We start from the raw sequence: 13099 nt of genomic DNA, 5'->3' as shown, positions 1-13099 counted from the left end.
CATACCTGTTGCCTTAAACGCTGGATTCTAGGATGTGTAAAATACTGCTTTGTACACACCATCCATTCTGCTAACTCTTGCTTTCCCAGTGGAATTATTTCACAGAGATTGCTACCACCTTGACAAGTATTGCGCTATTTTGATCGGGCATGCCAGTCTTTCCACTCAATGGAATTTTGAAAGATAAACCTCCATTTCCAGAGCACGTTGGCCAGAAGGCGATGTAATATTTTCATTGGCATGGCATGCTGGTAGAAACTGACTCAGGAGTATCAGAGAGACCTTACAGAGTGAGGAAAGGCAGGTTTAAATTCCTGCACTGCAATGTGAGAAGGTAGGGCACAAAGACTTTCACTATCGGGACAGGAATGGCCCTCACACCCACAAATTACCCCTGTCCTCCAATAACATGAGAAGAGTCCCACTAGATTTAATTAAAGGTCTGCCTAGTTTCACGCCCATAAGCTGGGCATGTAGTACACAGCCCTCCTCCAGCAACTGGTTCCTGATGTACAGTAGTGGCAACAGAACATAGTGGTTATATTTCACTGGGATGGGAAACAGGCCTTGACAGGTCTCACTGGTGCCTGGTCCCTGCTGGGACTGGTACAGTGGGAGGTAGGAACATCAATGGCAGGTGGAGCCAGAGCCAATGAAAGGCAAAGCCAACTCATAGTTTTGCCCCCATCCTCCTCCCTGCTGAGTTCTAAAGACAACACCCAGTTTAGAAATGCCATTTCAGAGCTTTTGGGGTTTGCCCAATCCTGAATAATACTGTGTCCTGTTGCTGCTGGAGCCAGCTGGACTGACAGGGTTGCAAGCCTCCAAAGGACCACTGAAGATGGTCAGATGAGCAAGAGAGTTAGCTTTACCCCTACAACAGGAGGGAAAGGTCTGATGGCCGAAATGCCCATGTGGTTAGAGTGCGTGTCAACTGGGAGACTCAGGTCACACCTGCACCTTATGTTTATAGAGCTAAGCCACCCAACAGTCTTGTTTCCCCCTCCCCCCAAAAAAAAGAATCTTGGGAACTGTAGTTCGTTAAACGTGCTGAGAGAGTTGTGAAGAGGCTTCTATGCCCCTCACAGGGCTACAGTTTTCAGAGTTCTGAACGTCCCTAACCAACTGCAGTTCTCATGAGTCCTGGGGGAAGCCACGATGGTCAAAGCGGTGTCATGGTGTTTTAAACGTGTGGCTGGTTCGAATCCACTCAGCTACAAGGCTCCTTGACTGATTTGGGGCCAGCCACTCTCATCTTAAGGCAACCTCACAAGGTTCTATGGATAAAATGGAGGGCAGGAGGAGAAGTGTGTGTGTGTATCCTTGAAGTTACCAAAGGAAAGACAATCTATAATGTATAAGAAAGGGAAACAAAACAGGTGAAAGTTAAGTCTTCCCTGGGGGCAGTCTATCCCCACATCTCCTTCATATGTGGCAAATCCCTACCCCGTGTTTCCATATGGTGATCTACATGGTACCGTGGCAATTATAAAAGAGGCTGCTGCTTTCACTGCAGAGTGAAGTGATTTTGACAACTTTCTATGCAAGGGCAACCTGCCTGGGCCTCCCGCAGGAGGAACTTTTGGAGGTCATTACCAAATTAATTGGAATGTCTCTGCCAAAGCAACCTTCAGTAAGAGCTCTACACACCAGGTGAGTGGGCACACCACCAAAGGCTTCTAGGGCAAGCCTTCCCTTTCAAACTCAAAACAACTATTTTTGTTTTTTTTGCACTGCTCCATAGCTCAGTGCAGTTGCAGTACTGGCCTCAGGGCCCCACCTGCTGGTGTTCAGAGACACCGCAAAGGAAAACTACGGCAAGTGTTTGCAAATTTCAATATGGCCCCTGATAGGTGGCAAGGGGGCTTCCAGAAGCAAGCCCTCTGGTGCAAATGCTGGCAAAACTGCGACAAAACTTCCACACCATTGTGCATATGTGCCCCCATTTCTTTCTTTGCTTTAATTCCGTCATTTACCATCCACAGGGTTGGACGCAGGTCCCTCAGCCCTCTGCATAGCTCAGTGGCAGAGCACCTGCCTTAATAATAATGATGATGATAATAGTGATTATGATGATAGTTTTATTATTTATACCCTACCCATCTTGCTGGGTTGCCCCAGCCACTCTGGGCAGCTTCCAGCACATATAATAAGACATCAAACATTAAAAACCTCTCAATACAGGGCTGCCTTCAGATGTCTTCTAAAAGTTGCATTGTTGCATGCAGAAGGTCACAGGTTCGATCCCAAGTGGCGATAGGTGCTGTTTGAGTGAGGCAGCGTACGGCTTATGGCTGGTGGGGAGTGGGAGGAAAAGTGCCCCCAGGATCACACATTAACATTGCGTGACAGTAATGTGAAGACCCTCCTGAAGTGGATGAGGATCATGGGAGAGAGACTGCCAGGGTGGATGAGGCGAATTGCTCTTCACAGGAGCAGGGGTTCACCTCAGAAAAAGAGGAAGGAAGGGGGAGGGAGACGAAGGAGGGAAGGAAGAAGACGAGAGAAAGAGGGAAGAAGCTGCAGACCTGCAGAAAGAAGGAACGGTGCACAGAGGGGAGAAAGGAGCAGAGATGAGAAGAGGAATGTGACAGTGACGGAAAGAAAAGGTAGAGGGGGGAACGGAGAAGGAAGAAAATTGGACATTCCGAGAAAAGGAGGAACGAAAGAGCAAACAATATTTTAAAAGTCAAGGAGGGCAAATCGGTGTCAAAGAAGGAAACCAAAGAATCAGCTGGAGAGGACGGGACCCTCATGTAAGCTGAAGCAACAAGCAACATAAAGAACAACTAATAATAATAATAATTCTGGAGAAACTGGGCGAGGAGCCATTGAAATATAGGAAGGCAAAGAACGAGTGCATTGGGGCCGCTAGCAGACCCGGAAAACAGAGAGGAAAGAAGTCACGGAATTTCAGATTTCCACTTGGCGCCATGTCCCAGGGAGGGTATTTTGAGGGCAGTGAGCAGCGGCAATACCAAGCCCTGGAGATGCCCCCTGCCAGGCCCAGCGGCACGGACCTGGGCCCCCTCTGTGAGTCGGAGCTGGCCTCCTACATTGGAGACGAGCAGCTGCTGTCGGAGCTGCTGCAGGGAGCCGGGCAGAGGGGGCCCAAGCCAAGCACCCCCTTCTCCAATTTCTTCCCTGGGGAGCCATACCCCTACCTGTCTTACGGAGGGGAGCGCAAGGTCCTCGGTCCCTTTGACCCGCGGCCGGTCGCTGTCAAGGAGGAGCCACGAGGAGGCGAGGCCGGTCGCGCAGGCGGGCGCCACCCGTACAACCCCATGCACTTCTCGCCAGCCCACTGTGCCCAGGTGGCCCTCGCTCAGCCTGGCATCCGGGCCGGACAAGCACTGAGAGTCCTCAAGGTAAGGAGGAGAAGCACGGTCTCCCTGTTCCCAGCTTTGCTTTCACCCTCACTCAGCTTGGAGACTTTCTCAACTCTATAACCAAATTAAAAAATGGTGACCCCCCACTTTGGAGGTCATTGGTGACTATTCACCCTACCGGCTAAGTCCTCCTGTTGTGGTTGGAGGCAGAGATGCTTCTGAATGCCAGTCGCTGGAAGCCACAGGAAGGTGAGAGTGCTCGAATCCTACTTGCGAGGTTCCCACTGGCTGGCCACTGTGCGAACAGGATGCTTGCTGGGCCCCTGGCCTAATCCTGCAGGCTCTTCTTAGGGTCTGAGCTCCTCCTGACTCCAAAACCTGTCCACGCTAGCACAGCTCCTTTCCCCACCCCATCTCTCAAACCTCCATCTTCTTCGAGTATTTATTAGTGTTAACTATTGTTATTGAAAGTGCTTTAGAGAGTAAAAAGAAAGAGGGGGGCAAGCCTGTCCCTTTCGGGGCTTAAATCTATAACCTGATGCACAGGCGAGAGCAGAGGAAGGGGAAGGAAGTGGAGAGACAGTGGGAGATGGGAAGAAGAAGGTGCAGTTAGGTCGGTTGCAGATACTTAGGTTTAGTTACAGCAGGGACCGGGAGCGCGGGCAAGAGCAGGGGGTAACCCATGTTGTGCCCTCCAGATGTTGCAGGGCTCCAGCCCCCTATCAGCACCAACAATCAGGGATGATGCAGTTAAACAAGGTCTGGAAATCTGCACCATGTTTGTTGCCCCTGGACAAGGGCCTGTTGTGCCAAAGTTTGCATGGAAAAGGTGGGTTTTGAGGAGAGGTTTTAAGGGAGCCAAGCAGTGGCGTAGCGTGGGGGGTGCAGGGGGGGCCGGCCGCACCAGGCGCAACATCTGGGGGGGGTGCGCTCGCACTCGCAGCTCTCTGCCCCTACCTGGCTCACTCACTCTCTCTCACTGCAGTGCTGGCTGTGCGAATCCGATCCGAGCCGCCGGGTCGCCGCGCACTTTGGAGGGGAGGGTGCCAGGCGTGCGGTGCGGTGCGGAGAGAGAGCGAGGGACTATCTGGGGGAGGGACAGTGCAGCGGGGGGGGGGGGCGGCGCAAATTACTTGCCTTGCCCCGGGTTAGGGGGCGCAAATTACTTGCTTTGCCCCGGGTACTGACAACCCACGCTACGCCACTGGAGCCAAGAGAGGGACAAAAATGAGTTCTTTTTGGATCCCAGTTCCTTTCTATCTGGAACTATAGGGCTCAGTCCTGAAGTGTTTGCCTCCATTCCTAAAACCTGACTCGCCTGCTCTCTTAATCTGGGACCCCAGTGTCCCTCGTCAGCCCTTGTGAACGCGGTCTCTGCAACACTGGGGTAAATGCATGATATAAGCTATAACCCACACCAAGAAAAGGGGGAAAGGAGCTGAGCTTAACAGAGGTAAAAAAAAAGCCTCCTTCAACAGCTCCATTAAAGGGCCCTTCCCATGACTGCGAGTGAACGAGAGATAATTTTGTGAGATGATGTGCAGGGAATCAAGGATCTATGATGGAACAAGTAATCGACCAGGCAAAATTAGGTAAAACACAGGGACCACATGAGCTACCAGCAAAATACAGTATTACAAAAAAATTGCAGGACTACTTAATGCAACCATTAAAAGACACTGCGAACAGGATATTAAAAACCTGAGAGATTCCAGATACATGGAAGAATGCATATATCGCAGTGACTTCCTTTAACCTAAACCAAGGATCTGTGTTAGAAGCACATACTTTTTCAGAAACAAGGTTTCATAGTGGCACAGCAATAAAACTGCCAGCACACGTGTGGAAGCTAAGCAGGGCCCGGTTTGGTTTCAGATTGGATGGGAGACCAGGTTCCTGCCTTGCAGGGGGTTGGACTGGATGACCCTGGGGGTCCCTTCCGACTCTACAATTCTAGGATTCTATGAGAGGAGTAGGTATTGTTTCCAGAGCAGGCTGGGCCCATAAGGGCATCTGGAGGCACAGCCCCACCAACCTCAGCCAGTCCCTTGGTCTCCTTATTTCATTGCTATTTATTTGATTATTTCTTTGATTCTTGCATGCACCCATTCCAAGGAGTGGCCCTGCCTGCCCGCTTCCTCCTTCTTAGGGTTATCTTTGCAGAGCTCAGCAGGCAGGAAGGTGGGGACGAAACTAGAATCTGCTGTGTCTCTGCCTGCCATTGGCTGTGGTTCCACTTACGGCCCCACCAGTTTCAATGGTCACCAGCTGCCGGTGCTTATCCCAGAATCCAGGGGTGTGGAGCCAATATCTGGAGCATCAGGGAGGGCCCTCCTACAACCGGCAATCTCCATCTTGGCACGGAGGGCGTTTCTAGGCAGCTGCATATTCTGGGATGGGTGATGCCTCTTACAGGCAAATGTTTTGCAGTGTCCACCCACATTGTTGGCATTAAAATGCCAACCTGTATCTTTCCCCCAATTAACCCTGATTTATCCATTTCAGAGGAAATCAAATAAATTAATCATAATTATTATTAAAATCTGTTTTGAATGATCTATTAGTGATATCTGAATGATCCATTTACAGTATCAAGTATTAATCTTTATACTGTTTTAAAGCAGGCTACACTTTAAGCATATGTTTGTGTATGTATGTATATATGTATGTATATATATATGGCTACACTTTTGTGAAAATTTGGTTTCATAAAAGTATTGGCCAGCTGTGGGTTTTGAGGCCTGATGCTCTCTCTCTCTCTCTCTCTCTCTCTCTCACACACACACACACACACACACTTGGGCTATTGTCCCTAACCCATGGAAGGATCTATCCATTTCAATTGTCTTGGTTTCTTGCTTTTTCCAATATTAAATTCCATTCTTTGCATCTCTGTGACAATGTGAGATTTCAGCAAGACTCCTCGTGAAAATTCACTGGACTTTTAGTGTCATTTTCTCCTAGTAAACACATTTTGTACGCAGTTTTGACTACCGTACACCTTTTGCAAGAGATTTCCCCAATATAATGCATTTTTATATGGTTTTGTTTGCTTGTTTTGTTTTTGCTAATACAGTCATTATTACCTTACCCTAACATGCATTTTTGTAAGCATCGATTGCCTGGAGAACTGCATTGCAAAATTCAGAGAGTTCGAAAGGACAGTCATGTTTTGCTTTTGCAAGCTGTTTCAGAAACCTGCAAACTTGATAAGTTTGAGCATGAAGCAAATAAAATCTCTGATTTTTTGCCCTTCCCGCTTCTCCCTCTGTGTCTCCGCAGGGCCCCCCTTGCAGCCCCTCCCCGCCCTGCACCCCCAAGGGGAAGAAATCGGTCAACAAAGACAGCCTGGAGTACCGGCTACGCCGCGAGCGCAACAACATCGCCGTGCGCAAGAGCCGCGACAAGGCCAAGCGCCGGGTGCTGGAGACGCAGCAGCGCATGGTGGAGCTCCTGGGCGAGAACGAGAGGCTGCGCAGCCGGGTGGAGCAGCTGGTGCAGGAGACAGAGACCCTGCGTGACATTTTCCGCCAGATGCCTGAGGCGGCCGGGCTTATCAAAGGGCTTGGGGGCTGCAGCTGAAGGCAGCTGGGGTGGGGTGGGGAGCGAGGAAGGAGGTGGCGGCACTTAAAATCGAGAGGGGGGGGGCGTGCAATTTTGAGTGTGTAAATAAAAGGGTCTCTCATGGCACATGTTTGCTTTAGTGATGTTTCGTTTTGTTTTATAGGAGGGAATTGGAGGAGGGCTGTAGCTCTGTGGCAGAGCCTCTGCTTTGCATGCAGAAGGCTGTAGGCTTCTCTGGGTACCTAATAATAATAATAATAATAATAATAATAATAATAATAATAATAATTTATTTATACCCCGCCCATCTGACTGGGCTTCCCCAGCCACTCTGGGCAGCTTCCAACAAAATATTAAAATACAGTAATGCATCAAACGTTAAAAGCTTCCCTAAACAGGGCCGCCTTCAGATGTCTTCTAAAAGTCTGGTAGTTGTTGTTCTCTTTGACATCTGGTGGGAGGGCGTTCCACAGGGCAGGCGCCACCACCAAGAAGGCACTGTGCCTGGTTCCCTATAACCTCACTTCTCACAGTGAAGGAGCTGCCAGAAGTGCCTCGGAGCTGGACCTCAGTGTCCAGGCAGAACAATGGGGGTGGAGACGCTCCTTCAGGTATACTGGACTGAGGCCATTTAGGGCTTTCAAGGTCAGCACCAACACTTTGAATTGTGTCCGGAAACGTACTGGGAGCCAATATAGGTCTTTCAAGACTCAAGACCCTGGGAAACAATTGCTGGCCATTGCAGGCAGTGCTGAGCTATACAGGCCAACGGTCTGACTTCGGGTGGCAATCAGTGCTTTCCCCCCTAAAAAAAAAAAAAGTTTAGGGGTATTCTCATTTTCTGACTCATATTCAAATACTGCCCCTCAATGAGGCCAAACTTAGATTCACAAAACGTTTAGGGGTATGTGTCTGCGTCCCCCCAGAAAAAAAGATCTGGCCGGGCTTCCGCAGCCACTCTGGGCGGCTTCCAATAGAATATTAAAAACACGGTAAAACATCAAAAACTTCCCTAAACAGGGATGCCTTCAGACGTTTGCTGAAAGTCAGATAGTTGTTTATTTCCTTGACATCCGATGGGAGGGCATGCCACAGGATGGGCGCCACTACTGATAAGGCCCTCTGCCTGGTTCCCTGTAACTTCGCTTCATGCAGTGAGGAAACCGCCAGAAGGCCCTCGGAGCTGGACCTCAGTGTCCGGGTTGGATGATGGGGGTGGAGGTGCTCCTTCAGGTATACTGGGCTGAGGCCTTTTAGGGCTTTAAAGGTCAGCACCCGCACTTTGAATTGTGTTTGGAAACGTCCTGGGAGCCAATGTAGATCTTTCAGGTCTCGGCGGCCAATCCCAGTCACCAGTCTGGCTGCCACATTCTGGATTAGTTGTAGTTTCCGGGTCACCTTCAAAGGTAGTCCCACGTAGAGTGCATTGCAGTAGTCCAAGCAGGAGGTAACCAGAGCATGCACCACTCTGGCCAGACAGTCTGCCCTGGACACAGAATTGAACTGCACCTCCATGGACAGCTGTGAGTCCAAAATGACAATCAGGCTGCACACCTGATCCTTCAGGGTGAGATATTTTCCTGTGTAGTCAACAGCCCAACTTGCACCAACAGCCCAACTGGAAAAAAGTTCAGCAAATGGCAAACGAAATTATCAAGGGGCTCCACTTTGAGGAAAGTTTGCAGTATTGTGGGGCCTTTTAACTCAGAAAAAATCTGAGAAAGAGGTGACATTATAGAAGCCGATAAAATAATGCACAGAGAAAATGCATAGGGAAAAAGTTTTCTTCCTCTCTCATAATTGTAGAACTGTGGCTATCCAATGAAGCTGAATGCTGGAAGATTCAGGGCAGATAAATGAAAGTACGTAAGCATGCAGCACATAAACGATGCAGCTCAGGCAGTGATAGCCAGCAGTGTGGGCTGGTGGCTTTAAAAGAGAGTTGGACAAATTCATGGAGGAGAAGGGCTACCCATGGCTACTAGCTGCGATGGCTATGTTCTGCCTCCATAGTCGGCGACTAAGAGGGGACTGTTGTAAATAAAAATATGCCCTTTTCCCTTATGGGATATCCAAGAGCCCATATAGAGTCCTTACATAGGTTCCCTATTGGTAGGAGAAAATAACAGAGGCCAACCAGAGAATATTGAGAAGCAAAGCAGCTAGTAAGCTTGATCTTTATTGATCTGTTGCAACAGGGTACTCCCCTCACATGCAGGAGAGGAAGAGGACCCCCAAAATTGCTGTGCAAGGGCTTATAAAGACTTTTGAAATTCCCATTCTCTAGATCAGGACCACCCCCAGAAACATTATGCATACATCACAGAAGGGGTGTAACCTAAGACCACCCCTCAGGTACATCCCACCTACATCACAGAAATTTAAATGTTGTTTTTCTCCTGTCACAGTTTATCTCCTGTCTGGCTCCTGTCTGGGGTGCCTGGCCATTCTTTTGTAGTAGTAAAATACTTATTTCCTGGGCCAGGTCACAGGCTCACACCTTATTCAAACAGGCATATCCTGGAGATAAGATTTCTGAGGAAAGAGACAATGGGGAGGCTTTTCCAGTTTAACCTTGCAGTGAAAGGATTTGGTCAGTTTAGGAATCAAAATGGTTCCAGGTTGGTCTTCCTGTGTTGATCTATGTATGTGCAGTTATGAACATTACCATATATCTAATACCATAAAATTCCTATCACAGGACATGATATAATTTTATATAAAATTATGGATGCCCTCGAAAAAGCGCGTAGAGAAAAGTTTTTCTCCCTCTCTCCCAACACTCGCTGAGATCCAATGCATCTGAATGTTGGAAAATGCAGGACGGATAAAATAAAGTCCTTCACACAGCAAATAGACTTTGGACCTGGCTTCCACAGCATGGTGCTTGAAGAGGACTGAACAGATTCATGGCTTTGGGTTGGGCGTGGCGCCATATTACCCAGGTCTGTCTCTGGCACTCGGTGCCTGGAATAGCAGCAGGCGGAAAGGGCACATTCTCACAATCTGCTCCTAAGGGTTCCCCGGAGGCATCTTTGGCCCCTGCGTAGCAGCCAGAGGCCAGACTAGATAGGCCTTTGGCCTGATCTGGCAGGGCTCAGCTTCATCTCTTGCCTTGAACCTGGACAGAGAGAAGCTTTCCCTTGCAATCCTGAAACTCAAGAGCCACTAGGTTGAAACTGGTTGACAGTCGGTTACAGAGCTCTCTATGCACCGAGATGTGGGGATGGCCAGGGCCAGGCAGAGCCAGGCAGAGGCCCGGGCCAGGTAGACAATGTGCCCCCCCTTTTTTTTACCCTGGGGATAACTGAAGTCTTATAAATAAGTAAGTACTGTATATAAATAATTTTCACAAAAGTTATGCTGACAAATAATTTTATTTCAAGGCTTGAACGGTATCTGCATATAAAGACAAAATGGAAAATATAGATATACAGTGGTACCTCGGGTTAAGTACTTAATTCGTTCCGGAGGTCCGTACTTAACCTGAAACTGTTCTTAACCTGAAGCACCACTTTAACTAATGGGGCCTCCTGCTGCTGCCGCACTGCCGGAGCTCGATTTCTGTTCTCATCCTGAAGCGAAGTTCTTAACCTGAAGCACTATTTCTGGGTAACAGAGGCTGTAACCTGAAGCGTATGTAACCTGAAGCATATGTAACCTGAGGTATCACTGTACAATAGTGCTTTTTAAAAATACATAGGGAATATATGCTGACCAAGGCCCCCTTTGGAATTGGAGGCCTGGGCCAATTGGCCCATATGGACCCCCCTCTGTCTGGGCTTGGTGATGGCCGCTGGCTTAGATTCTTCTTTGCCTTGTGGGACTCTGGGGCCCCTTTCCTTGTGTGCATTTCTCTCTGTTTCTCTCAGACACACACACACACACACACACACACACAGCCAAGGGTTGCACAAGCCGGTGGTTGATGTTACAACCTCTGGAGAGCAGTTTTTTGGATGGAGGTGAAGCGACGTCTGCTGGCTGCCCTGCCTCCCTTGGGCCCGTGCATCTCCCAAGAGACCCCCTGCAACTAGCGGAAGCCCCCGGTACTCAGGATTTGGGGTTTTCTCAGTGCCCTCTTTGCCAAGAGTTCGGCTCCTCGTATCCCAAATTTGCTGGCTGTCCCCGTCCAGGCAGGGGTGCAAAGGAGCCGGCCTCAAGGTAAGCCTTGCGTCATCTTGTGAAATAACCTGTTACACCACCGAGAAGGAGAAGGAACTCTGCCACAAACCACAAGCTGTTCTGCTCCCCCATCCTGCTACAAACACACACCCCCAACTCAACCTTGCAAGGGTGTCCTCGCCCCCCAACCCAGTCTAGAACTGGGAGCCCCAAGTGGAAAGACGACAGACCGCCACCCTCAAAACCAGCTCTCCCCCCGAGGGTCCAAGGCCGGGCCCACAGTAGAAGCACAACCCTCCCGGAAGGCGCAATGGCCCCCTATCCGCCACCTTCCCTCTTTCCACACCGTTGAGGTCTCCCCCACCCCCAGGCCATGGCTCATTGCAACCGGCCGGGTTTGCGAAACTCCTTTCCTGAAGTGTTTCAAGGGGAATGGGAGGGAGCGAGAGGGGAGAATCCGTTCCGACATTTCTCCGATGAAAATAGGGGCATCCCACTCCATCATGATACTTTTACTATCTATACGCCACATATCTCAATGGCTTGCCGCAGCCACTCTGGGCAGCTTCCAAGATGTATAAAAAACATAATAAAACATTAAACTTTTTTATTTTTTAAAAACCTCCCTATACAGTGGAACCTCAATTTTTGAATGTCTCTGTTGACAAACGTCTTGGCTTTCGAACACCGAAAACCCGGAAGTAACGCTTCGGTTTTTGAACGATTTTTGGAAGCCGAATGTGCCATGCGCCGTTTGTTTTGAGTTTCCCTATTGTACTGAGGCTTCCGCTGTCAGTTTTTGGATGTTTCAGAAGTTGAACGGTCTTCCAGAACGGATTACATTCGAAAACCGAGGTTCCACTGTACTAGATTGCCTTCAGGCGGCTCAGGGGTCAGATAGCTCCATACCCTCCAACATTTCTCCAATAAAAATGGAGACATCCTAAGGAAAAGCAGGACATTCCAGGATGAAATAAGAAACCGGGATGGCTTCTCTAAATCAGGGACGTCCCTGGAAAACAGGGACACTTGGAGGGTCTGCCAGAGAATTCTGGGAGCTGTTGTTTTTAAGGGTGCTGAGGGTTGTTAAAAGACCCCCTATTTCCCCTCACAAAACTACAATTCTCAAATTTCCCTATCATGAGGGATTTATTGTTAAACCACTCTAGCAATATTGCAGCCCTGGGGTCTTGTAACTCTAAATGTCTTAAATTAAATAGTGCCTTTTATGCCCAAAGGGGAAAACTGCGGCATTCTCAGGTAGGCTTCAAGTCACGGGTTCAAGAGGTTCCCCCCAGCCACTTTTCCTGAAAAACACATGATTTAGGGGCAAATTGGAAGAAACATGAATCAGGTTTTCCGTAGACAAAAATAAAATAAAAATTAATGGATAGGCCCTTAATGCGAAGTAGAAATACCATAGAAGTGATCTGCCACAGAGGTTTTTCCAAAACCTCTTTGCCTCCAGAGAGGAGAGATGAAATAATCTGGCAGAGGTGGGTTTTGGGGGTGGAGGGCAGGGGAACAGGAAGATATAAGTTTAGCGTGAAAAGAAATCACAAGAGAGGTAAAAAGAAAACAGCTACTATGAGATAGGCAGAGGGAAAAGAAAAGAAAAAGCCTTCTTTACTTAGAGACTCTGGAACAGTAAATTCTGCCTAAATTGGGGAGGCTGAGAGACACAATGTCTCCAGAACAGACAAAACAGTAGTTTCTGTCCTTGTCTTGAGGAAAAGCTGAGCTGTGGAACTCCTTGCCACAAGGAAAACGCTGTGGCAAAGGACTTAGTGATTTCCAGAGATGGAATAGCAGAGAGCAATGTCAGTCATTGCCAACCGACTATATCAAACCATTTTGTGACAAGGGGATCTCGGTAATTTCCATCCTTCTCTAGTGGATCTTGAGGGGAGAAGGTCCAAGATCCCTCGCAGCACAGGAGACCCCAGTTCAAGGAAGAGGAAGTTACCAATCTGTAGGTGGAATTTGGGGTTGGTTTCGGAGCTGGGGGTGGGGGGGCGAGAAGCCATCTTGCCCTTTGCCTCAGGCCAGCAAAATGCCCTGGGCCAAACATGTTTAAAAGA

General features: G+C 48.8%; 1 protein-coding gene across 2 annotated transcripts; it reads left to right on the top strand.

The window, feature by feature from the left end:
- The first annotated feature begins 142 nt into the window (after positions 1-142).
- On the top strand, positions 143-6959 carry CEBPE (CCAAT enhancer binding protein epsilon). 2 transcript variants are annotated; one of them, XM_083410785.1, is made up of 2 exons: positions 143-3368; positions 6612-6959. In XM_083410785.1, the coding sequence occupies exons 1-2, from the start codon at positions 2934-2936 to the stop codon at positions 6909-6911; spliced, it is 735 nt and encodes a 244-aa protein (XP_083266911.1). In that variant the 5' UTR covers positions 143-2933; the 3' UTR covers positions 6912-6959. The 2 variants fall into 2 exon arrangements, with proteins under 2 accessions (XP_083266911.1, XP_083266912.1); XM_083410786.1 differs by having other exon boundaries at positions 5445-6723.
- The last annotated feature ends 6140 nt before the right edge of the window (positions 6960-13099 follow it).

The sequence above is a fragment of the Podarcis tiliguerta genome (assembly GCF_965153285.1).
Source record: "Podarcis tiliguerta genome assembly, chromosome: 13".
NCBI classification, from domain to species: Eukaryota; Metazoa; Chordata; class Lepidosauria; order Squamata; family Lacertidae; genus Podarcis; species Podarcis tiliguerta.
The sequence above is the reverse complement of the archived record's forward strand: the minus strand, read 5'-3'. Positions and strand labels throughout refer to the sequence as shown.